Source organism: Amblyomma mixtum, chromosome 3 (genome assembly GCF_055824585.1).
Source record: "Amblyomma mixtum isolate Tamu chromosome 3, ASM5582458v1, whole genome shotgun sequence".
NCBI lineage: Eukaryota > Metazoa > Arthropoda > Arachnida > Ixodida > Ixodidae > Amblyomma > Amblyomma mixtum.
This window is the reverse complement of record NC_143014.1, coordinates 223,267,962-223,294,985: the sequence shown is the minus strand read 5'-3', so window position 1 is coordinate 223,294,985 and position 27,024 is coordinate 223,267,962. Positions and strand designations below refer to the sequence as shown.

At 47.3% G+C, this 27,024-nt stretch overlaps 1 protein-coding gene across 8 annotated transcripts in view; it reads left to right on the top strand.

Annotated features, from left to right (window-relative positions):
* Positions 1-27,024, top strand: part of SLO2 (slowpoke 2) — a 562,054-nt gene that overhangs the window by 411,669 nt on the left and 123,361 nt on the right. For 5 of the 8 annotated variants that reach the window (XM_089582859.1, XM_089582857.1, XM_089582854.1 and 2 more), the window contains exons 1-2: positions 4,962-5,127; positions 11,692-11,771. In XM_089582859.1, the coding sequence (XP_089438985.1) occupies positions 5,018-5,127; positions 11,692-11,771 (190 nt within the window). In that variant the 5' untranslated portion in view covers positions 4,962-5,017. Of the gene's footprint in view, positions 1-4,961; positions 5,128-11,691; positions 11,772-27,024 lie in introns of those variants that run through there. The other 3 variants (XM_089582856.1, XM_089582855.1, XM_089582858.1) reach the window with 1 other exon arrangement.

The following is a 27,024-nucleotide window of genomic DNA, read 5'->3' as shown; positions in this document are numbered from 1 at the left end:
CTGTTTGCGCCGCGGACTAAAAGCATCCTCCTCCTCATCCGGCTTCGGCAGTATCCTTCACCGTCTTGACGTGGTCAGAATGCGAACAGCACGAACGAAAACAACATAAATTAGCTGCTCAAAAACCTCCACTGAGACGCAGCGGTGTCGCAAATTTGACTTTAATATTCATTTTTGTCACCTTGTTTCGGATGCTCGTGTTCTCTTCCCCATGGAGGAGGCGCCCATGGGGACAAATAAGCCCCACTTGTTACCGGCGCTGCCTCTTTCCTTCCCTGCTCGCCTCTCTTGACACCAAGTTTTCCCCAGCGCGATAGCCATCTTGCCCCCTCCCGTTCCCCTACTCCGCGTGGGCACCTCATCGGCGCTCTCTTCGCGACTTCGCGGTTTCTCTTTTCTGCCCCCAGCGTGCCTGCTGCAGCGTCTGGCGCAACTCACCCGCTAACGCCGCTTTGTTGTTTGCTCAAATGTAAGAGTTCTGTCGGCTTTTTGGCAGCGTACCGGGTGCAAGCAAAGCCTCTGGAAAAGTCCGGGCTAAGTTTGCTTCCTAAGTTTTCTTTTTACAGTACCCATCCTTCTTTTTCCCCTGCTACGCATTTCTATTTGCGTTTTTTTTTTTTTTGCTTGGTAAGAAACCTGAGATACTAGGAAAACCCCATATAAAGAAATAATGTTACCCAGGGCTGTTTAGTGAAAAATGAAGTAATTTTAAAGGTGGACAGTTTAAACTGTTGTTTCTTGAATACACGAAGCTTCGGTGTTTCTTTCTTTTTTTTTATTTCATTCACCGTGCTTGACATTCCTGAGTGATGCGATGAGCAGAAAGTAGAAGGCAGTGAAATCAGAGCAAGTTGTTCATCCTTAGTTGTCTGGGTCCAGGCTTGTGCACATCGATCGCAGCGAAGTAAGGAACGCAAGAACAGCAAATGCGTGACTGAAACGTGGTAGCCGGTGCTTCCTATAGACGGCACTATAGTTCTTCCGAGTGGTTGAACTATAATTCTTGAAAGTAGAGGCAAGAGGAAAAAGTTGCGGAACAAGCGAGATCCTAATTATGAATTGTTAGTCAGCTAATTTTACTACGTTTTTTTTTTGGCTTCCATGTTCCCAAAAGCCGGATGGTGAACAATCAAATCAATCATGCAACTGCCTTCTAATCAACGGTGAAGATACTCGTTGCATAGGCTTACGGCAGAAGACGTATTGAGGTAATCTGCAAAGCGAACAGACATGTTAAGTAATCGGCTAGCCAAAACGTTTAATGCTATTGCCCGTTTAATGCGCTTTTTGTGCCATCACTCTTTCGAATAAACTGCTTGCTCGTCAGTGCTTAGTCTTGCTTATTCCTTCGGAGAACAACATACGTATGACCTGGCTTCCGCGTGAAAGCAAGATTCGCCTGGCACAATGCCTATCACTTTTTCTTATTTTTGCTAAACACACGTGCGATTCCTTCAGGAGAGAAGAATATCCCGAGAAACTTCCCAATTCAGAGAACTTGGAAAAGGGAAGTTTGCTTCTGGGGAATCACGATGGTAAGGCTTCTGGAGGACAAAAAGTTGGGCGAGTTGGTTCGATTCCATATTTCTAGAGCGCGAAAGACGGAGACAAAAGAGAGTGCAACGATCGAGATATGCACGGCTCTTTGTCTTTTGTCTCCGTCTTTCGCGCTCTAGAAATATGGGCTGGTAAGGCCGAGGTTCCCTCTGATACTAGGCTTGGGCACAGCATTGTTTCATCCCGGCTGAGAACAGCTCAGCCAGGCTGCAAGAAACTCGCGTCCTTGGAGAAACTTAATACCACACACCTCGCTAGTTGAGCAGATGTCGGTCTTCGCACTGAGGCACACTCACTGTCGCCATGGCTCTGCGATACGGCAATGCAGAAAACATGACCACATCGACGGAAGTACATCGTAATATATATATATATATATATATATATATATATATATATATATATATATATATATATATATATATATATATATATATATAAAAGTAATGATTTCGTCTGTCATTAGCGTGATTTAGGGCAACTCATGTCACGAACGCTATACAGCAAAAACACTCCGTTTTGTTCTTTCACATCCACTTATTTTAACATGCTAAAGCCACTCTACTAGACACGAGGCACGCCGCAGGACACGAACGTTCCTGCTTTTCGCTGCCACTGAAACGTAGACGCCGCGAAGGGCATCTGCATTCCCCAGTGTGCACCCAGTAGTAGAACGCCATAGTCGCTGAGTCGACGCAGAATTTATTGAAAATGAACGTGGGGATCAGCGTTGCGGAAGGCAAACGACCTCGCTATACGTCACCTGCCCTTGTTCGAAGAAATTTGTCTTAATCGGCTAGGGTTTTGATTCCCTTTATTGTGCTTTATTGATTCGCAACGTCTAGCGTGTGCTCGAAGTGTCTTCATGTGATGCAAAAAGTCCAAGTAATGCACCGTTTTAGCGTTCGTAGCTGGCCTGTGATCCGTCGCGTTGCCTCGGGGGAACGATATTTGCTTGCCTTTTCACAATTTCGCGGTCATTTATTTCAGCCATTCTCTTTAGTGTGCGTCATTAGTTTTATTATCTAATTTTAATAAAATATTCGATGAGAATCGCTGTCGTGACCTGTGTATAAGGAATGTATTGAAGATTAGAGACTTGAGCAGAGCTGAGGCGCGCAGCATTTTCCGGAATGTCATGGCTACTTTCTTAGTTTATTCTCAAATATATAACCTGATATTTGGCTGAATGATTAAAAATTAAAAATAAGCGCGAGATAATTACGGGAAGACTGTCAGTGCAAAGAAAAGCGCACAGTTCGCAAGGCGCATAAAAGAAAAAGAAACAACACTACTGGAACAAAAATGACCGCGTATGTGCCATTAAGCCTGAGGACATCATCATCATCATCGTCGGAAACGCAAAACAATAAAGCCCACTTTCCAGGATTTGTCGAAAAGCGCTGGAGAACCGCGATAACCGTTGCTCGAAGAATGTCAGGTCTAAGAGCTGAATAAAGAGCAGTGACAAATGACTTCCGCCGCCAGCTTCAGCTTCGCCGACCACGGTCTCGTCGAGGGTTTCAACGGACGAATGGGTGAGGGCGGTTGTTGGGTCTCTCGCTTCCAAGAGTCGACCGATAATTCCCTCGAACCGGCTGGGCAGTTATTTTTTCTCTTGTACCTGCGCTAAAAGGAAAAAAAAAAGCGTGGATCTTGAACGACCGTATATAATTACAGGGCTAAGAGTTGCATGTCTTCTTTCGGCTGTTAATTTAGCGCCATCTATGTAGCATCCTGGCCACTCGCTATTCTTTGTTCAACGAATATTTTAGTTAGCACTGCCAGTTCTATCTTTTGAGTGCATAGATTACGTGAAACACCTAAGGCGCTCGGCCACTGCGCTCACGCGAAATCAAGGCGCGCGGGAGAGCGGTGGCTTTGCGTAAATATACACAGCACGCAGCTAGACATCCGATGCAGACTCTCATGCTGCGGACACTTCGATTTTTATCTGTCGTTGTCCTCGACGATTCTGGCACGCTTTGAATAACGCTACCGCTACAAAAATTACGCTCTAGGAAGATTTTCTCTGGTTCGCTTTTTTTTTTTTTTAACACGATGGAGGCGTGCAACTTTCCAATCGAAAATTTTCGTGCTTCCTGAACAAAAAAAACTTAACCACCTGATGTCAAGAACAACTGCAATATCAGTTAAGGAAAGAAAAGTCCCCGTATTACAAGCGAAACCGCTTCACTGTCATTCGCGCGAAATATGCCGCTCCTTTTTCTTGTTCATTAAGCATTAACAGAACGTATACTTTTGAAACGGTGTGCGCGCACACACACACGGGTGCAGAAACGCATGCAGTGACACATGCCCTACTCTTATATATACTGTATAAATGAACGATTGCAGCAGATAGAAGAGGAGCACACTGGGAGTTTTAAGTTGATTCATTCGGTTCGTGGGGTCCACTGGGTCAAATCGCAGGTTAGTGGGTGCACATGCAGCACTAATGCCACTTGACTTGAACGCAGCGTGATGCTTGAATTTTGGTGCGTGGGGACAGCCGAGAAGCGAGTCAAAACAGCCCAACAAGTACAGTTTCTCTTCGCCCGCACATAATCTACTCTGTACGGTAGACACCGCACGCGCACGAAAAACATTGTAGTTTCATTCAAAAATATTCTACTTCATTCCAAGCTTAACTTGTGCGCTGCCGTTTAATACGAGATAAGAATCAACCCTGCCGTCCTGTAAAATATCACGTAGTTTCACTTCCACAGTTCTGTCAGGTGGGGCGCTGATATATTACGCGAGTTATTTTACCTCTTATTTGTTCTTGCCTGCTTTTTAACTCCCTGGCACGCATCACGGAGCAAAGTGCTTTCCGGTTTTTTTTTTCGTTTTTTTTTTGTCTCCGGCAGCCGCCGAAGCACTACTTTCGAAAGTTTTCCTCTCCGCGTAGCAGATGACGGGGTGGTTTGAAGCCGACCGCTGAGAAGGGAAGACGTGTCCTCCTCGCTAAAGAATGCGCGGTGGGTGGAAGAGCGTGGTGAAGAAACGGAGCGTAGGGCATACGGCAGCACACGTTGTATAGCATGCGATAAAAGGCTGCCAGTTATACAGCCGGTTTCGCCAAGGCCACATTCATGATAAGTTTCCGGCTTTCATCGGCGGGCCGGAGAAGCGCAAAGAGAAACTTTCTCTCCTTGTTCCTGCTCAAGACTCTCGAAAGTAATCTGCTATACGCTTCCATTCCTACAGACACGATGATACCGGCCATTCGAATCTCTAACGATAGATTCTCGCGCTGCCTGTGGTCAGGTTCCCCTCCCTCACTTTCGCCAGCCTGGATATTCCTCGTATCGCTTATCAGTTGCTATCAGCTCTCGTGTGACGTCCGGTTCCGCTGGCGCGATTGTCGAGACGCGTGCATTTCGTCTTCTGTAACACCTGCGTGGAGCTAAGGCGTGCGTTCCACACTGCGGACGAACAACGCGCGGTTCCCCGTCATATGTATAGATTAAGTGCAAACAAGCGTTTTTTCGGGCGCACTTTCAATGAACGCCTATGCCGGGCACTTAGTTTGTGCGCCCCTCCTGTGCGCCGGGAAGCAGGCTTCATGTGAGTCGAGGTTGTGCCATTTTCGTTGGGTGTTCGTCTAGATGGACGAGAGGCTTGTGCATGCGTCCGTGCGTGTTGTGTGTGTGCGTGTGGGCATGTCGGCTCGTATAGTAATGGCGCCGCAGAGTTCGCGCATGCGAAAACATCGCCGCAGCAGTGTTGTTTACAGCAGCAGCGAAACAGCCGCCAGAAACTGCGAGGCACGTTGGGCAGCGAGGTTAGAACAGAGGAAATGAAACTAAAGCTTACGCCAGTACGGAACAAGGGAACAGCAGAGACTTTCCTTTGCTGCTTGCTACGAATACATGTAGCCCGCGACGGCGACGGCCAGACAGACGGGCAGGGCAAAAAAGGTCCGCGTGCATGGAAGGGGCCATCTCATTGTAACGCAGAAGTTCAGAGGCGTTTCACATCCGGAAAAAAGGAGCCTATTGGGCCAGTATCCCATTGCTGAATCTGTACACCAGGGAGTGGGGTTTTTATTCCTCATATTCTTCGCTTTTTTGTTTGCATTTTATTACCATGATTGCCCTCTGTTATATCTTTGTTTTTGTACATATGAAAGCTGCATAAAAGTGTGCGTGCGAGCGGGCCATCAATAAATTAAGTTGAGAGTAGCACTGGTCCTGTCCCTCTTAGCGTCGCATCTGTCACGCGACACATCTACTGGTAGCGGCACGAACCAACTAACCCAGCAGCAAGTGTTATTCCGCTTCCCTTTGCACTTGAAAAAATTGAAACATTGATCTATCCTGGCATTTGTACTAACAAAGTAAGCGCCTCGCTCAGCATGCGACACAGAAGGCACGCGACTTGATAGAAACCAGCAGCACCTCTAACGCTGCCTATAAATCGCTCGTTTGCGGTTTCTTGCTTCGCATTTCGTTTCCTTACCCTAAGATCTGCTGCCTTATTTTGCTTCTCTTGCCTCAGCCACCCGCCATTCTCGAAACGATTGGGCGCGTGTGAAGGCAGGGCACAATAAGCCGCGGAAAGTCTATATGCAAAGAAAGTTGTCACATCGCGCTCGACGCCAAAGCTAGGCTGCTAGGCCAGTGACAAATTGGCTTTCATAGGTCCGCCCCTGGCAGGGAGGAAGCGAGCGAATCCCTGTCGTGATTGAACTCGAGGAACAGCTCCCGGCCTGCGCCGGCGCGAACGGAGACACGCGCGCCCACTCTACGCCAGGCAGGGAATGTATACGCAGTCTTAGCGAGAATGCGGGGCTCCCACGAGAGTTCGCTCCTGGAGATGGACGAAAGAGAAGGAAGAAAGGGAGAACCCGCCTGTTCTCTCGGACAGCGGAAGCGACTTCATCAGCTGTAGCATACTTTACGCCGATGTCTCCGGATCGGGAAGGCTATGGAAGCACACTGTCGATCCTTGCAGCTTTGATTCCGCAACCCGACGGAGATGGAGGGAGAAACGTCAGAAGAGAACACCACGGAGAAGGAAGTAACCCCTTGAGCGTACACCGGCAACAAGCGAGAGCAGGCAAGTAATGCCGGAGGAGCAGCAAAAGCCGGGAAATATCTCATCCCACAAACAACGAAGCGCAAAAAAAAAAAAAACAGGGAGACTTGACGGGACGCGGCCGACGCGGCATGCACGTACAAGTACCCCGAGAGAGCGATGCCTTCGGATCCAGCGGAGACACGTCGTGCGAGCATAATGGAACAAATGGGACTGATCCGCAGTCAGACACCGTCAGCTATTCGCTGGAAAAGGGAAACATTACTTTGTCGAGGATAGCGCGATGTCGCTAGGCGACGCTGTTGGCGTTCACTCCACGCGCAGAGGATACAAAGAACGTGTTCTCCTGTATGTGGATGTAGCTTTTCCGCCATTGGCCCAGAGCTCATATGGGTAGCGAATGCTTCATAAGAACACGGCACGAGTATGTAAGCTAATTTAGAAGAAGTAGATGGGTCCAGCTTGATAAACACACCTATATACATTGATGCACTACGTAAAACGCTTAAGAAATCTGCATTGACGTGATTATATGTTTGAGAAGGTGCACCAAAGGGTAGTACTTCGCCTTCGAAAGTACCTATCTCTGCTCTTGATCAGACCAAGCTGGAGAATTGCATTGATCACCCAGCGTGTCACCGACGTTTTCATACCTTTCTTATCGTGCTTCTGCACAAGAAAAACTGAGCTGCATTAAATTTATAGAACGAGACAAGTGAAGGACCGTCCTTTTTAATTAGCCTTTCCAGCGTCAATATGACTGATACTCAAGGCACCCCACAAGCATTACTCCAAAATTGCGGAAACGGAAACCCTACCAGCGGAGCCCTAACGATGTATAAAGTTATTGCTATTATTGTGTGCGTATGGGAGTTGATCGCTTTAATGTACGCTTAACCTTAACGTTCCTCAGAAAAATCTTCGTATATGCGCACGTACAGGGTAGGTCAAAAGTTCCAAGGCCACAGGGTTTGCTTTTGGCCAGCATAGTCGGGCAGTTGAGATACCCTCTAAGCTCAATATATCTGTAGCGAATAGAAGAAGGATCGTTCTACCATCTGAGAACCTTGATAGCTTTATCAGAATCTTAAGTGTCAGGATATACCGATGAAAAGCGGACCATGTGGCCTGGGAACTTTTGACCAACCCTGTACGTGCAGCCGTACATTATGCACACATACACAGGCACGTTTGTCCGTAAAGAAGCGAAGCGGCGTTATGTGGGCACACTCGGCGTCTAGACACAGGGGCATCCACGGTGCCTGCTGCTCCTTCTTCGCCTTTTGCGACGGCCACCGAGCACGCCGCATCCCGCGCATTCTGATGTATAAGAAAGAAAGGATTCCCCGTCGAGCTAGATGCGCTCAAACTCCGTTTGGAGATAAGGGTCCCGGCGGAATTGTGTGCCCGGGCTTTCGCACGGATGAAAATTAAGGGGTAAAAAGAGCGGACAAGAATGTCCGAAGAAAAGCGGAAAACGAAGCTCCGCGTGAGGAGAGGCAGAACCGGAACTTCAATCGAAGCAGCCAAGGAGGTTTATAGGCAGCACGGGGGAACAGAGGTGAAGCAGGAAGAGTCTCGTCGTTCTTTTACTCTTCTTTGCTATCTTCTAGTCTTCTTTCTTCCTCTTGTTTTCGAGCGCGTTTTGAAGGTTGTGGCCCGTTGCCACTCCGATTTACGGCGGTGGATTTAACTTGGCCTTCGGGCGGCTGCCACATCCCTTCTTCGTGTGTCCTTTTGCATTTATTCCGGTTCTTTCTGCCTTCTTTTTTTTTCGAGCAGACGTAGAGAATGCAGCGGTCGTGCACCGCCATTCCCGAGACGTGCGCTCTTTAAAGAGGTCTCTCTCGCTTCCTGTTGGCGTCCTCCTCTTCGGTTCCATCACGAATATCGGTTCCTACATTTGTGCGCTTGGAAATTTGTCCCGCACCATTTTTGCGATCCTTCATCCGTATCGTCTCGTTGCAGTATTCTTTGCGTTGTTGTTCAGACTTGTCCTCTCAACTCTGAAAACTGCCGCCGAAATTTTCGTACGCTGGTTTCGCCCAGACGGCTGGTAAAAAAAAAAAAATGTTTAGAAGAAGAGAAATGGGAGCACGAAGTACCTAGACGAAGGGAATCGCGCTTGATGTTGCCGCGAATGAAAGAAGAAATGAGAAAAACTTGATATTCTAAGTCTTCGCAGTAAATCGATTTCGCGGAAGGCATTCGTGCTCTCAGTGCCGGTAAGGGGAGTCACACCGCTAGCTAAGCACTGATCCTGGAAGTCACGCAGCTCCCTGTTCGAGGAGGTGCTGAGGGTCGCACAAAATCGCGCAAAATTGGTTTAGCTTTTCTTGTCCGTATCTGCTTTGCACGCGCATACCATGCAGCATCTACATAAACCACGCGCGAGAGAGTTCGTCGAACAAGCAGCAAGAAAGGCCTGCTTTCATGGGGCGTGCCGTTTGAAATTTGGTTTTAAAAATAAATACCGACGGAACCTGCAGTAAACATCGTGCATCGAAGCTATACCGTCAGGTTTCCTTTTTTTTCAGTCTTTGTATATTGGTCGCTTGGCTGAGTTCTGACAGTGCCACCTACAAAGCTGCAGTGCAAACCGCGGCACAAATGCCTTGACTGACTTTGCATCTCATTCCTCAGCAAGCAGTCCACAAAAAAAAAAGAGGAATAAAAACACAGGATGAAACCAGCTTTGCGTGCATTTCCCAGAGCCGAACTCCTCGAAAGTGAACTGCTCGTGACTCGTCCTGCCTGCCTAAATATACGAATTTGTGTGTAATGATACGAAATGAAAAGAAAGGAGCTTCACTCCCAGTTTTGCGCGTTTGGGAAGTGAAAAAGATGGCATGATGAGATTCGTTCGCACAGTTTGATATCTCGCGTTCCGGAAATAGATGTATGATCCGGGATCGGAGGAGAAATATCGTAGCAAAGTACCCACTGAACTGATTTCAAGCGCACGGCATTCTAAGCCTTATATCAAGACGCTGAGGATCGCCATCAAACATTTGGCACCTGCTTCGGACAGCAAGCCTGGTGCTGTTTTTCTTCAAAGTTTCGTACTACCTATGTACGTGCAGGAAACTCGGCTTCTTTTCAGGTCGTGTTCGTTTCAGTGCGGCAGTGGCTGTTTTTTGTGCGCCTGGAGTAGAAGGCCGCTTCTTTCGAACTCTTGAGCGCACTTGCGGTGCTTGCAATTTTCACCTGTCATTCACATCGCCACTTCCGCCACAAACGCTGGCGACGTTTTGGTGGCGCTGCATTTGGTCAGCAGACTCAACGATGGGTCTCCCGAGCCCTTTACTCTCGTAAACATTATTTCGCGCACATAGTTAAGCTACGAGGCTTGTGTAGGCTCGACTCTAGTTTCGAAATGTTTAGAGCAGCCTATGGAATAGCATCTTGTCAGTGTTAGCAGTTTGCAATGGTGAATAGTGACTGTGCATCGAATAATGTAGCCCTGTTAACTTATTATTAAGTCGTATGATTCGTTGTAGTGATTTTCATGCATGACGTCTAAAAACCAACAATACTACTCAGTGTTGTTAAAATGACTTGCAAAAGTGCAAAAGAACAGCATAACAGCGTTGCATGAAAGGCTTAACTCTTGTCTTTTACTGCCTGAAGTAAAAAGCTGATTAATTCTGTGTCTATCACGGATACTCGTGGAAGCGCTGTCGGGGACGTGTCTGCGATGGTAGTGGATATGAGGAACTTGTAAAGCATTACTGAATAACGGCGGCACGGGAGACAGGAAGGCAAGAAACTTCTTGTGCTCTTGCCACGTGACGTCACGTCCAAGCATGAACTTGCAGAGTCTTTGTCATCGTTGCTAAGCAAACCTGCCTTTCTATTCCTACAAAAAAAAAAACAGATTGGGATGTTACCTTATCGCGACTCTGCCGTTTTTGCAAGTTTGTATTAAGTCCTGCGTACTTTGGCGGCTTATCATTCGCATAAAACACTTCTTCTATGACTGCACGTTTACAGAAGACACACTTTCTCAGGGCTCCGAACTGGGGGTCTGACTTTTGGAGAGTGCCCCAAGGATGGACAATAAGTGTTCGCGAACGACAACGAAACGCTCATTCCTGTATCTCTGTGCGAGTACTGCAGGCTTGCGGTTTTCGGCACTGCATCCCATGAGCGTGCTCAGAGAGAACAGAGAGTTTATCTGTTCACGTTGTCATCCTGCTGTCGAAGGAGCGTGCTCAGCGCAAAAACATACCCGTACTCAAGTTCGAATAAAACTTTGAGAAAACGCACTCATCCGACTTCACTCGCGGCATTTGTAATGGTTGACTTGTTAAGCACTCGGCAATCGATCATTTGGTCAGGCATAGTGTCGACCCCTGTTCTTTTCTGTTCACTTTCTACGAAATGAATCTTTTTTGCTGTGGCATGAGTTACGTGGCATAAGCAGGATATTTCTTCCTTTTTTTCTTTTTCTCGCGAAGTTGACTCGACGCTTCCTCGGCAACCAGGACTGGTCCGGGCATTCAGCTATGCTTATTTAGACGCGACAAAAAAGAACTTTTAGGAAGCTTAATCATTGGGAAGGGGCTTAATCATTGCCACACAGCAGCTTGCTTTTCGGAGTGAACGCCCCAGCAAAAGGAGGCGTGCCGGATCATTCCGTCCTGCGAATATATTTAGTTACTGCTTTTTATTCAACTGTAAGCCTGAATACATAACTATGATGCAATGGTGAGCTGATATTAACTGGCGCTGACCGTATATTTATTAGGCGCTTCTGCGAAACCACCTAATTACTTTAGTGAGAAGCAGAAAATGGTCAAGGTTTCGACTCCTTTCCTATTCTTTTTATCTGTGGTGTTTTTTTCCTTCGAGCACAAACCGCGAAATTACTTTGTGCCTTCCTAAACGAGAGTAGAGGACTGCAACAACTCGGAACTTCCCGAGTGAAAAAAAAAAAAAAAAGCTGGTGGACGAAGCGGCGTTCTCGCTGGCTGAACTTTCCTTTGAATGTGTATTTTGCTCTCCAAGCCGCGGCAACGTAATACTGTGCGCCTTGAAGAAGGTTCAACAACAGCTTACTGTTTGTATTTTCTTTCCTCTCTTTCACAGGGTTCGGGTAGAGTTCTACGTGAACGAGAACACACTAAAGGAGCGGCTTCATCTCTACTTTATCAAGAACCAGCGATCCAGTGAGTCTTTACTCTTTGCGCTTGCTTGCATTTGTGTTCGTGATTTTTTTTTTTTAACCCCAATGAGATCTAATTTTTTAAAGAAGACTTTGTTGCAGAGCCCGAATCCTCTTTTGCGTTCTCTTCACCCTCGCAGCTGGCCTTGTGAAAGATTGGTGTTGCGCCGGTTACTTCGTTAAAGTTGTGAAGAACTCCAATTAAGAGAAGGTCTGGACGGTGTGTATAAGGCAATTGGCAGCATGAACATGCTATGGACGACATAGGGCCTGAAACGCAACAAGATGCATTACATTATGTCCGGCTTACTTTTTAGAGCATTCGGTGTGACCGCGACGCATTGTTTCCTGCAGGGAATAGCTGTCTGGCGCGAGTACTGAAAACAGGTCAGAAAAGCAGCAGACAAGCCTCTAAGAGCTCAAACATGTCAAGCACGTTTTCCGTCGCAAAGCTCGCCCGTCTGTAGCAAGCCGAAACCAAGTGCCAGCATCAGCTAACGGAGACGCATTCTGACACTAGCAGGGGCCAATTTTTGTGCGTAAGGAGCTTCAGCGAAGCTCTTGTCATACTAAAATAACAACATTAATATGATGACAATCATAAAAATAACGACCGTCAACAAGGTAATGCAGTGGTGGTCTTTTTCCTAAAAATAAATAAATGGAGCATTATTGAACTGCAAAAAAAAAAAAAAAACAAGGAAAGCAACTAACGGTATTTTCATTGAATGCCTTGTCACACTGTAGTTTCACCTTCTGGTTCCACGTAATCGCCTCGCACTACCACTGCTATACAGACGTCTTTTTCGTTATTCCCACCGCGTTCATACATGATTGTCTGCCGTTGAGATAGTTCGTTCTGAAGCCCTATAGAACAGCAAGCTTCTCCGTTCGAGCAATATCTATTCGAGCAAACGCATGCGGGTAGTTCACTACCTTCGCGATCCAGTGCTGGACGTAGCAGTTGAATGTTACCAGGTTACCAGGCTGACAATTTGGACCGGATATGTCGCTGTCTGGCCGAAATGTGTGATGTAGATATATCCGGACCAAAATACGGCAATTTAGGGGTCTTCCTGTTTAACCGAATGCAAGATACTACACAGGATGTTTCACATAAGAATTTACAAAATTTTTAATAATAGGCTTTTTGAGTTTACAGAGCGCTTTTTTCGGCGTAGCATTGTCGGTGGTGTATAACATCAGCATACAGCTGAGACGTTCTAGCTAGCAGGCTGGTTAACAAATATCGAATAATTATCTTTTTAATTATTACTGTTAGGCTCCTTAATTATTGAGAGGCGAGTAGTCCACCATAATTAATATTCATACCAGTTTTTAGGATTTCGAAAACATGGTTACCCTCGGCACTGTGAGCCTACAAATTTTGGCTTCGTTGCACCAAAATACATGCGCTTTCGAGAAGCTTGCACTCAAAGCAACCCCTCCAATGCACGTAACCCATCGAAATAGCCAAAAATTGTTGGGCCATAGCGCAGAGGGTAACCGCGTTTTCGAAATTCTGAAAACCGATATTATTATTAATCACGGTGAGCTACACGCCTCTCAATAATTAAGGAGCCTAACAATAATAGTTAAAAGTTATTCAATATTAGTTAACCAGCCTGCTAGTTACCTCGTCTTAGCTTTATTCTGATGTACTACACCGCTGACAATGCTATGCCGAAAAAAGCGCTCTTCTAATTCGAAAAGCCTATTTTTGAAAATTGTGAAACGTCTTAGGGGGAACGCCCAGTGTACATGACATATAGAGGCGACAAAAGCTGCATCATGGGGCGCTCTTAAGTAAAACGCGTCTGTAAACTCTTGCGTCCAGCGTCCACAGCCGCTGATGTACAGGAAGTTTCGCCAAAGAGCACTGCTGCGTACCATAGCAGTGCCCTATGGCAACGATTAAGGAACTGAACGTAATATTACACTTACAGGACACCTTTGCCAGACTTCGTCCGAGCTCCTTGTTTACGCATTGAAACATATTATTGAAGACCAGTGATGTTTCGACGTCATGCATGTTCAATGTGCACTTTGTCCAGTAGGCACCTGAGTTCTCAGGAGCCGTTCGGGGCATCTTGTCACGTTGAGCATGGTTAGAATTAAGGCTGCACTCATCAGTAGCTAACAACTGCAGCAGCCTTAACCGCAACCTCGACCCCTATGGTCGTAGGTATTTATTATTCGCGGTACTCGCGATGGTGACTCCTGCAGGCAACGCTTAGCGTGACTTCCATATCCTTCAGCGACGTAAGGTTGTCGAGACTTCTTATACTCGTGTCTAAGTCTCCGTGTCTGCTTACTAACGGTCTGGAGGAACCCATCCGTACTAGCTGCAATGCAAACCGGGCCATCGTAAAAAGATAAGAGTACGCTTTCGTTAGCTTTAGGAGCACGCGTACCGCAGCATCCCGATATAAGCTCGGCCCGAGAAACACGAGGCACCAAATACATCGTTACGTATATGCTGCCTGCGGTGTTTTCTCGGAAATCTGCACCCTATTCATGACATCCTATCACCGGAAGAACTCGGGTGTATTATCAAAGCGCGATTGCCGGTCCTTGCTTTTGCCAGGTGCACGGTTTGCGAAAGTCTGCTTTCTGCGCATTTTTGTGCGCGTTCCGTTCGGCACTGCGGCCTTTCGCCACTGGCTTTCAGAGCGCCCTTTCAAAGTGCCCTTTCAAAGCGCCCTTTCAGAACGTCCTTTCAGTGCGACACGTCCCGATATAGACGCGACTGCGCTCGCTAATGATCCATACAGAACGGTAGGAAGCTGCCGCGCTAATGCGGGCTGACAAGCATCGACTTCTTCGCATTGGTGTGCCTCGCCGTGAATAAAGTCTCTGGGTATCAGGAATCCGGTGCCGGATTACGCACGGCAGTTCCCTCTTGCATGCCGCGGTATGCTTAGCAGAAAGAAAAATCGTTACGAGGATTATGTTGCACTTTGAATGTAGGTTTTTGAAAGGATTAGATGGCCCTGCCTCAGTATGATCCCTCAGGTTCCTGCCACTACACTGTATTTTTTCCCTCTTTCGCGGGCGCTGTTATCCGTCCTTAAGGGGGAGGGGATGTGGCGAGGTGCATGGGAGGAGTAGCTCGAAGGCTTTAATGGGCCAATACCGCAGATAACGCTGAATGACCCTCCTAAGGCTACGGTTTTTTTAACGTGGTCTTTTGAGAGCTGTTAAAAGAAGCATTCCTCCCAGACAGCGCTCTCTGTCTCTCTCTCTGAGGCTCACACTTTACCTGTACCCACTTATATATTTGTGCTCTGTCTCTGCCCTCTTTCTCGATCCATCTGTTCGTTCCCTTAATCACCCTTCTCACGAAAGAAACAGCAAATCGAGCTGGAGTCTGGGGATACCGCTTGCCTTCCCCTTCTCCTCTTTTCTTTTCGCTCTCTCGCTCACTCACACCAAATCCCCGACACACTGAGTCAGTGACTGTAGCGTTCTGCATCCTGCCCGGCATGAAGTCGCGGGTTAGATTCCCAGCCACAACTGCTGTATTTCGAGACCGAGCAAAAGTAAAGACCCTGATATGTTGAACTATCTTGGGGAGTCAGTCTGAACGTATTCTTGATGAACAAGAGGGACGGACAGAAAGACAGAAAGACCCAGTACGTCGCTGGACTGTTGAGAATGTATTTAAAGAGAGGTGAAATTAGAGGAAACGTAATTCAGGGATGAAGTTGGCTTCCGAAGACGACGTCATCCAGCTAGCCCGATCTCAAACACTCCTGTTTGTGCTGAAATTTGGGTGCGCCTCAATGTACCGCAGGTGGCATAAATTAATCCGGAGCCCTCTAATTGCGGCGTGCATCGTATCCGCGGGTGTAACTATGACACGTAAAAATTGAATGATGTAGCAGTTCCAACCACACTTAGTGAAATGATTCTCGAGAAGATTTCAACACGTAAAACTCTCGAAGATAATTCCAACTGTGGGAGATTTCAGGGTGTTAGATTTAACAGCGGAGGACCAAACCAATATCTACACAGTCCCGCACCGACCTAGTATTGGCTCATTTGCGTATCTCATAGCATAACTTAGGGTTGATTAGAAGGGCTGATGCGCTACTTTGCTGTGTGCCTCAATAAATGCTGCCAAAGTTTAAGGAGGCAATCTCGGGCGACCTAATCGGACAACAGGAACGCAGTGTTGCACGCAGTCACCTTGCCCAAACAAGGGTTTATTTTGTGTTCTTCCCCGTTACCTCATTGGACCTAGAGAATAATGAAACCAATATTTTAAACATAACCATTGGGCATGCGCTACAGAGGCTATAAAATGCGGTCAAAACAACTTGCCTTTAGGTGATCACTCGTATCCACGAGTGTACGCCTACAGGCGGGCCTGAAACAGGCGGGTCTCTCCCAGGAAACCATTGTATCAGTTGTGGAAAGCCTCGTGATTGAAGTCACGTCTAAGACGCGAGAACATGGGAGCAAAGTTTTCCTACAAAAGCAGGCCGCAGTCGTAGGCGACATACATAATGCGTCGCAATGGCTTTATAAAGTGGACGAAAAGTGAGCGATACCCGGCGCTTTTCTTCAGCGTCTAACAAGCTGGCACAGAGGTGCCCAGCTCTCAACGATGAAAAAGAGCAACCTGGGTGCGATAAGACACTTGTCAATCATTTCACAGCACGCAAAACAGAAGTGGTTTACAAAATTCTCCGTGCGAAGAATTCTGCGTGGGCCGACATGACGGGTGTCTGAACATCGGGTTGCGGAAGCACCGTGAAGTAGCGTTAAACTCAGTGGGGGCTGGTCACCTAGCTGAACACTGCAGAAAATGCCGCTGTTGTATGTTATAGTTCAACGTCAAACTAGTCTGTGAAAGGTAAGCACAAAGCTAAGTGCAGATATTCTGGAAGGCTGCTCAATTTAAAGAAAAAGTCATTGCTGTATTGTTTCGGGTTGAGTAACGAGTTTTGCTTAGTGACCTTGAGTGCACGTTAACCCGGATACGCACGGAGGAACCTACTGATACTGTGTTTAGCCCATGCATGCTGAAAAAACCGCAGAAACACGAGGACTAAGCCGAGACAAACACAAGGATGAGCGCTCGTCCTTGTGTTTGTCTGGGCTTAGTCCTCGAGTTTGTTTCTACGCAGTTTTTTCAGTATGTATATCAACCAACTAGCCCAACTTTCTGCTCTCCTAAGTATGACTTATTCAGCCCATACCAATGCCTGGCAGAATATGCTTAACGAGGTGTACGCTGAAATGAAGGAAGAGTACGCGCGTAAGTAACAGTCGTTGAACATGAGGTTTCTTCAGTACTAGGACGCTCCATATATATTTTGCTACAAAAGTTTCACTTTGTACAATCTACATTTTGCATGAGCATGCATAAACTGCTAATTATTAGCTGCTTCCGTCCCTTCCCCTCACGCGTGTGCACGCACGCACGACTTAGTGTCCCATTTCACACAAAGCTACGCCCAAGACGGGCTTGTAGACGACGGAGTCCACACCGCAACCACAACGCGGTGTGCACAAACCGAACGGGCAATTGACGAAGCGGCGGTCGGAGGAGGAGGAGAAGGTAGAAGAGTAAATGCAGGGAGGTTAAGCGGAAGAATAATCGGTTTGCTACCCTACACGAGGGGAAGGGGGTGAGGGGATAAAAAATGAAAGAGAAAAGAGAGTAGCAGAAAATTGAAGTCACTCTGAAAAGTCAGCGTTCGTTGAAGTCGCAGCCTATCGTGCAGGCCAGAGCGGCGATGGGAAGTGCTCGAGAAGTTGATGCCTGCATGGCTCTCTGTTCGTTGCCCTCGCTTCGCCACCGCGGCCTCTCAATGGGGCCTCGTCTGTCTGCGTAGCACGTCACTGTTGACTTGAAACAACATTCCTGGCGCGCTCTTCGACGCTTTGTTTCATGCGCGCGCGATTTGGCCGTAAGTCGTCTTCAACGCTGAACGCCGTGCGCGCCCCGCTTGCGCTCGTCGCCTTGAACGTTAGCGGGCGACGTCTGCCTTTACGGTCAGTGGCCTTTTTTCGCGGCATCATAATGCAAACACCGGCGTAAGAACATGCTTGCGGGCACTTTATTTGCAGATAAACAGAGCATCTATGGCGTTGCTTGTGGGGCAGCCTTATGTTTACCGATGGGCGGCGTGCCGTGGCCGCCGGTGATCACGTCCCTCCTCCAGTAAGGACTGAGCCATATAGCGGCGCGCTTTATGAGTCCGCTTCCCACGCATTCGCAGTGACAGGATATCGGGGGATATTAACCCCTCTAACTGTAACACGATTAAAAGTACATGCCCCTTCAATTAACCTATATCGGTTCAGAGATTCTGCTAAAAAGTAAGCTCTAAACCGCGGGCGAAGGAAGTTTTTCTCACACCGCTCGGAAAGTAAATTGTGGCACAGGATATGTGCGTCGCTTTAAGCTTGGCCTGCGCGCACCGAAAGAAATGGCTAAAACAAAAGGAAAAATTAGCGCTGTTAGTATATACAGAACGGTGAGGGCTTTGAAGAAATGCATTCTTTTTCAGAGCCAGCTCCAGTATAAAAAGCAAGAAAGTAAAAAAAAAAGAAACGTGAGCCTCTTCTGCTAGTTGACTACATTGCTAATACGGTCAGTTAATTAGTAAAAGCGCCTTTAGTTTCAAGAAATATGTCTTGTGGGGGCATTGACGATTGCCTGGGGTAGGTACGTGTGAGGAGATAGTTTGGCGGGAATAACGAGGTAATGGTTGGAATCTTTGAGGTCAGGGGAAAATCTGTAGCTGGTGTGTTACACGCGGGGTATTTGACATGCTAATGTAGGCCTGCACATTTATTTCGATCACCTGTGGCTCTTTAACGGGCGCTGACATCGCATTGTACACGGGCGTTCATGCATTTCGCCGCCATCTAAAATCGCGCAAGCAGGTTGTCAACAAGCTTCATTGACCTTCCTTTACTACATTTCCTTTCAAAAACGCCCTGCACGTGAGAGAAAAATTAGGATTTTGCAAAGTTTGCAGCTGTTTGAAGCTTGTAAAACATTGTATCGAGCAGTAACCGGTGAAACCCCGCCGCATTTTGTCGCATGCGTATTTTGCAACAAGTACCATCCCTGCAACCCTCCCGCAGTTTTTTTTTTTTTATTGAGAGCTCAATACGCAATTATTTTTCAGCTGTTAAATTTGTGGCCGAAGAAATATCGATTTCAGTGGCGCAGTGTTCTGCAGTCTATAGTTCACCCTTGCTTTTGCCCTGGCCCAGCACGTTTACCTGCGTCGCCTTGGACCTTCATGCGCGCAATTTAAAAAAAAAATCATCTGTCATAAATGTCTCCTCCATAGCCTTTGTCTTCGTTACTTTTTCTATTCCATGAAAAAATTGTCGATTATCAATTCTGGTTTCGCGAGTGGAGCCACTAGAGTTGTTTCAGTGTGCGCTCCGTTTTTTACGCACCTCCAGACCAGCTTCAAATGACTGACTTTGTGTTCTTGCATCTGTCTGCCATGTATCTGCCGTGTGTTTGCCAAAAGCAAAAGCGCCTTTTCTTCCGCACGGGCCCACGTTGCTTTACGTTCTTTGTGACGACATTTAAGAGCAAGATTAGATGCATGCTACACAGGAAACGTTAATGCTCAAGCTGGTTTGTCGATACAGGAACAAAATGTCCAATGAAGAAAATGTGGTCCTCTAATCCTATTTTGCTCACTGTCTCATATTCAGAATCCGCCAGAAAACTGAATATATACTCAGCAGACAGGAACTTTCTCTCCGCACAAAAAAAAAAGTATAAAAGATCCCGGCAATGCGGCCTGCATTCCGCGCCGCATCGGCCTCTTCGCGGTGATGGGATCGACGCATGGGCCGTCGTTCGCCGCTGAGACGCCGTCCCTTTTCGTCAATCCCCCCCACCCCCCGGCGCTCAATCGATGCAGGCACAATCGTTGAATCGATCGACGCGTGCTGAGTGCATGCGGCGTTCGCTGTTTGCGACATTTCGCCAACTGCTTTTCGTCCGTCTTTGCGCTTTTTGGCCATCTCTCGTTCTCCCTTCGCGCACGTTGTACGAGAACATCGACTGCGGTCAGAGCACCGCAGTTAGGCCGAAAGTGTGTGCCAGCTGCCCTGTAGCACGGCGTCCGTGAGCAAAAAGAGCCCGCCAGTGTAGCTGCGTTTCATCGAGCTTCAATGCTCTAGAGCAATGGTTACCGCTGTACGCGGCTTGCGTGTTCATGGTTGAAAAAACAAGGAAGTTGGCCCTCGTTCTGTACGGTAAAGGAGTTCTGGACCGAAATACGCACGCCATTCACTGAGCGCGATAAACGCTGTAACTAGCATCTGGAACGGATGTTTCGGTAACGAAGAAACTAACCAAATCCCACTCTCGCGTGATCACGGTGCGGTTTCGATCGGAGCTGGCCACAGTTTCTTGCCGGTAGTTACGTTACCAGAACTACTGTTGCCACGATGAATCAAGATTTATCGACGGCTCTCTGTAAGAAATGTACAAAGCGCAAAAGCAAAGACAAAGGGCCTAACCAACGTTAGGTAGAGCTGATGGGCCCAAAGAGGGAAGAGGGAAACAAAGGGAGAGAGAGAGGCGGAGATACGAAAGTGCACGTTGAAACTGTAAACGAGTAGCGAATCCTGCCGCCCTCAGAAACTCCAGCGACAGCCGAGTGGCTTTGTGCGCCACTGAAGAGGGAATCCCAAGGTCCCAGGAGCCGTCTTTAGCGCCAACTTCCTTACCGATATTTATTTGGCACCTCCGCCATTGTTCGTGGGCACCTTCGATATACCTCAGCTAAAGACGTGCTTTAGCTAGCTATCCACACTTCGGCCCTTTTCAACAATCGCTACAGCCTGTAACGTCAGGACTAGTGGATAGCTAGCTAAAGACGTGCTTTAGCTAGCTATCCAGTAGTCCTGATGTTACAGGCTTTAGCGATCGTTGAAAAGGGCCGAAGGAACAAATTAGCAAAAAAAAAATCTTTACAAAATACGCCATCGCGATTTTCGCCTCCGACCGACACGCAGATCGGCGGGCGTTCCGCTCAGCTGAACTGTTACAGAATAAAACTTTGTTCTCTGGCAGTGTCCGTTCTTGTTAACGGCGACAGAGCACAATGTTCTCCACACGTCTTGTACTCATGTAGCACTGCCATTACTTGCTCTTATTTCCCTTACCTTCCGGCTTTCTCCTGGAGGGCTTGGTTTCACTCTGTCTGGGCAGATCAACAACGTTCCTTAGCGGAAAAAGCGCTGCTTTTCACTGGGCTTTATTACGGCTCCAAATAAGTTTTTTTTCTCTCTCCGTATCTGCCTCAATATGCTGACTGCGCTAACTGGCCAACTTGGTTGTTAACTGCCAGACCGCTACGAGCCGGCACTCGATTAAAAATAATGCCATTCCCTTTGCCCAGATTTCAGTCACGTATTTTTCTACAGTGCTGGCAACCTGCAGATTTTATCCTTTTATGCATGGACATTAGCGTTTTGTAGACTTTTAAGATTTCATGTTTCTAGATAATTTTAGAACGGCCTATGTAATGAACCCAGCTGAGGAAGGTTTTGTAACAAGCATGCCATCAACTGAACTAACATAGGTTGTGCAATCAGGAACTCAACGACTTGTTTAAAAAATCTGAAGAAAAAATAAAATTTTCGCTTTACGGTCGAAAAGTTTCATCGCATAACAGGGAGCGTTTAGCGTGCTGGAGATTCATTCTATGCCGGGGTCGTGCGCCTTAATAAGCGGCGATTTCGAGCTTCCTTTTCTGCTACAGGCTCACTTTCTCCTAGCTTGACGACCTAGCGTGGTGTTGCTCCTTTTGTAACCCCGTAAAAAAAAGCCTCTTTTAAAAACTTTTTTTTTGTGCGTGCGCAAACTTCGCGCAGTCTCATCATTCTTGAGCATTTGATCTGAAATCAACCGTGTGAAACGACGCCTGCATGAAGCAGACCTGGTGACAAGAACCAGGGACTGTCGTCTATGAGCTGCCCTTTTTAAAATGGCCATTTCGCGTCCGTCTGGTTCCCTGTCATTGGTCACTCAGATACACACGCGGCTTGGTTTATAGCGATTTAACGTCCCAAAGCGACTCAGGCTATGAGGGACACCGTAATAGAGGGCTCCGGAAATTTCGATCACCTGGGGTTTTTTAACGTGCACTGACATCGCGCAGTGCACAGGCCTCCAGAATTTCGCCTCCATCGAAATTCGACCGCCGCGGCCAGGGTCGAACCGGCGTCTTTCGGGTCAGCAGCCGAACGCTGTAACCACTGAGCCACCGCGGCGGCGATCATACACTATTGCCGTGCAAGGTTCATCTGGTTCATCGCAATCAAGACATTTGGTGCCCTGGGAGGGCAGGCTTTTTAGGTGTGCGAGCGAACGCACCGTGGTTGCGCATCTTGCCGACCCGGCAAGGCGGTCGGATCCCATCTTATCAGGACTACCACTCCTGCGCTGCATTTATTCCTGTCCGCGCCTGTTCATAAATGAAGAACGAAAGAAGCATATGACACTGTCGCTATACTTGTAGAGTAACACAGCGCCCTCGGAGGTGGAACAGTGTCTGGCAAACGTTCAGGAGTGACGACCACTGGGGCCAGGGTTAAGGGATTCCCTTCATCGTCAGAGGGACAGTGTCGGGGCGGCTGAGCGCACAGTCGGGTGTTTGTTTTGACGGTGAACGCAGGCCTCACAAAGAAGGAAGATTGGATTGCCTCGTCGAGGCACCACAGGCGGGCCAGTCGGCCTCACCGGGGACGAATGAATAGAGGTTTGCCACAACAACTTCGAGCCGCAGAGTACGCAGCAAGGTTCCTCCTCTTCGGAGTATACACCTCGCAGACGACTGTGTAATTGGTTAGGATCCGGAAAAACACTCATGTGATACGGAGAACTCAGTGTAGTTCCACGTAGCCAACGTGAGCTCCCGAGCAAGAGTGCGAAGCCTACCGGCTGCGTCCAATTTCGGAATAGGGATGGATACGTAGACTCTCTGTACGGGCAGATTGGGTGGCTTCCTTTGCAAGGTTGTTTACGGCGCTGCCACTGTTTCGCGTCAGCCATTGGTATAGTGTGTCTGTAATTAGACGACGGCGTCACGATACAGTTCTCAGATTTCAGACACCACTTCGTGGAATTCGCGATGCAGGAGCGCTTGTAGACCTTAGAGGGCTGCTTCCGAATCATTGTTAAGGGCGCTCTTGGTGAATTAGCTCAATGGCAGCACGCATAGCAGCGAGATCCGGTCTTGTGGAAGGCGACTGCCGTGCTTCTTTTCACCGTGTATTAGGCGCAGCTTACCGGCACGCCCACAGAAACTGAATAGCGGGTTTAGATAGTCCAGCCATCTGCATGGGCCCACAGTCGGTGTTCATGCGTGTTGTACAAAAATTCTAACGTGGCCTGTTTTACTGTCGGTGACGACGACCAGCTTTAAACAGGTGCGATTTTTTATGAGTAATGAGTTTGGGGAATAAAGGACTAAAAGAAAGTAAAATACATCACTACTCTACTAAGTTTACCTTACAACAGCGCCCTTTCACATCACTGGGGCCCGCCCGGAATGCAATGCAAAAGTGTCTTCTCAATTCGAGGTGAACTGCTGTATTTGTTTGTTTTCTTTCTAAACACTGTTCTGTTTTGTTCCTTTCTTTTAGTAAGCAGTGGACTAGAGGAACAGTGGATTTCGCAGTGGGATGTAATTCTCTTCGTAGATAAAAATATGAAGCGAAAGACTGCCATGAGCTATAAAACAAAAGTTTATTTAAGCGACACATTCAACATGTATAGTGCTCACAATGAACACTATGTAGCTTTTTAAATGATATGCGTTTACTCTTTGCTGCTAGCAGTTAATTATTTCTCGTGCCCTGATGCACCACACCATTCCGGAGGAGAGCGGAAGAAGCAAACAAAACAAAGAAAAATTGCAAAAACAAACGGCAAGGACAGTGCATAGGAATAAGTACATCACAGAAAATGTCAAATCCAGAATACGAAAAAATAAAATGCGTATATTGGCTAAACAGTGCGGGAAAAGTGCAAAGAACATTATTTTCAGAAACACTACTCACACTAGCAGAAGCAAAATCGCTGAACAACATTTGAGGAAAAGTTCATAGTCAGATTTGCATGCGATGTTTGCGAGAAGGTGATACCAGTGAACACCATTGACTTCTTGACGTTGTTCTTTTTTATTCATGAACTGCATAGCAAGAATTCCCCGCGGCAGTTTAGCAATCGGACATCCTTCTCTACTAGCACATTTCGATTCATTTGCTTTAACCTGAAGATGCTAGTTGAACAAAACAAGCAAACATAGATTTGCCAGAATGTTGACCTGAAACGCTTGGTGGTTAAGTTTTCCTTCTGAATGCCGCGAAACACCGGCATCGTTATCGTAAAAAAATCTTTGCAAAAGCGTAATCTTTTCGGTAACCGCTGACTGAGGCTCAATGAAAGACAACATCTATGGCACAATTTACTCAGCTAGACCTTTGTTTGTGACGCTTTGCGCTGTGCAGTAGCAGCGCTGGCTTGCCCCATTGACATACTCACTCCTGTCACATAAACATTTATTTCAGCTCACGTTTATCGTGATTTCTGTTGCTTATGGCACGTCTGTAGTTTATTTCAAACACTGACTTTGCTTTGAGCCGTACAGCAGTGAAAACACTGGCAGCAAAAACAAGGTTTTCACACTTTCTCGAGCTGGTCACCATGTTCGTTGTTCAATCATTTGTGCAGGCATGATATACGTCGAGATCGTTTTGGATAGTGCTTTCACGTCGTTGCGCGGATGTCGCAATAAACTTTGTTTTGGACAGACTAGCAGAATGTTCGAATGATAAACAAATACGCCGGCCATTGTCACCTTATTTTAATCACTATAATCCTGCCGCTAATGGCGGAAACAGGGACACTGAGTAGTTCAGCGTCCAGCCGGTAACTAAAGCGGAAGTAATGAATGCCTTACAAGCAATGCGAAGGAGAAAAATGGCTGGTTAGGATCAAGTAACTGCATATCTATTGAAAGACGGTGGGGATATTGTGCTTGCCACACAGAACACGCATCTCAAGGCCTCAAGCGTACCGGAGTCTTGGAATGACGCTAACACTTAGTCTATAAAAAAGGTTTTGTGAATGGTTTGAATTAGAGACTGATTAGTTTACTGTCAGTTTATAGGTGTTTAATGAGCTAGTCGCTAATATAATTAGAGCAACCTCAGAACAATATCATAATATATCATGGGAAGTAGCGGGGCCAGTTGGTTCATTTTTCAACTTAAAACAGTGCGCAGGGACAGGACACAGTCAAGAAACACACAGACACAGCACTGACTGACAACTGAGGAATTTACTGCTTTGCTTGCAATAAATACAGAAAGTATCGTCTAAAATACAAAGAAAGCCTTGAAATCGTCATTTTGTCACTTCTGTCGTCATTGCTTGTCCAGATAACCCATTTCTTTTTTCGTCAACGTTAGTGATGGTGTGCTTACGCAGGTGGAACGATTCTTCTGAATGATGAACGCTTCGTATATCTCTCGCATGAGCTTTCGGGGGTATCTTCTCAGAATATTGCAGCGTCGAAAGTGTGGAATGCATTCGCAGTCCGACACGTGTCCCGCTAGCTTGCTGCCATATCCTTTTTCGATGTTGCCGACGTGTTCCATGAGACGTATGTTGACGCAGCGTCCTGACTGCCCAACATATGACGCCCCGCATGACAAGGGGATCTTATAAACTACATCACTGTCGCATTCGGTGAATTTGTCTTTGTGCTTTGTTTTACAACGTGCTGTTTTTTCAGCGCCTTGGTTGACCATTTTGCACAACTTGGATAATTTGCTGGGCGCATTGAAAACTAAGTCCACTCCAGCTCGCGCCACCACTTTCTTTAGTGCGTGGCTGACACCGTGGACATATGGCATGACGGCTACCTTCCGCTCTACTTTTTGAGGCTTCTTGGGGTTCGGTCGCCGGAACTCTTTCAGTAACTTGAAGCCAAGGCTACAGATGAGGTCGTCCGGGAAACCAGCTTCACGTAACCGTGTCAGCTGTGTCTGGACGCTTTGCTGCTGACGGTGAATGCAGGATCTATTCACGGCACTCCTCAATGCGCCTGTGGCCACAGCTCTTTTTACCAGTTTCGAGTGCGCCGATGAATATGGTAGCAGGCCTTTTTTTTGACCGCGGTGCATAACACCAGCACAGATGGGCTTCTTCGATGAATAGTCGTAGATCAAGGAACTGAAGCTGATTCTCCGTCGGTAATTCTTTGGTCAGTTCAAGGTCAGCAAGACCTTCACAGAAGATCTTGAAGATGCCGTCGACAACGTCCTTGTGCTGCTCCTGGTTTGGAAGCTTGTGGATAACAAGGAAGTCGTCCACAAACCGGAATGTCCTCACGACAGTGGTATTAGCCAGAGTTTCTTGTAGTTGACGGTCTCGGCGAGCTAGCAGAAGGTCACTGAGAATTGGTGCAACGCACGAACCAATGCATACGCCTTGCCGTTGGATGCTAGCTCGCCGAGACCGTCAACTACAAGAAACTCTGGCTAATACCACTGTCGTGAGGACATTCCGGTTTGTGGACGACTTCCTTGTTATCCACAAGCTTCCAAACCAGGAGCAGCACAAGGACGTTGTCGACGGCATCTTCAAGATCTTCTGTGAAGGTCTTGCTGACCTTGAACTGACCAAAGAATTACCGACGGAGAATCAGCTTCAGTTCCTTGATCTACGACTATTCATCGAAGAAGCCCATCTGTGCTGGTGTTATGCACCGCGGTCAAAAAAAAGGCCTGCTACCATATTCATCGGCGCACTCGAAACTGGTAAAAAGAGCTGTGGCCACAGGCGCATTGAGGAGTGCCGTGAATAGATCCTGCATTCACCGTCAGCAGCAAAGCGTCCAGACACAGCTGACACGGTTACGTGAAGCTGGTTTCCCGGACGACCTCATCTGTAGCCTTGGCTTCAAGTTACTGAAAGAGTTCCGGCGACCGAACCCCAAGAAGCCTCAAAAAGTAGAGCGGAAGGTAGCCGTCATGCCATATGTCCACGGTGTCAGCCACGCACTAAAGAAAGTGGTGGCGCGAGCTGGAGTGGACTTAGTTTTCAATGCGCCCAGCAAATTATCCAAGTTGTGCAAAATGGTCAACCAAGGCGCTGAAAAAACAGCACGTTGTAAAACAAAGCACAAAGACAAATTCACCGAATGCGACAGTGATGTAGTTTATAAGATCCCCTTGTCATGCGGGGC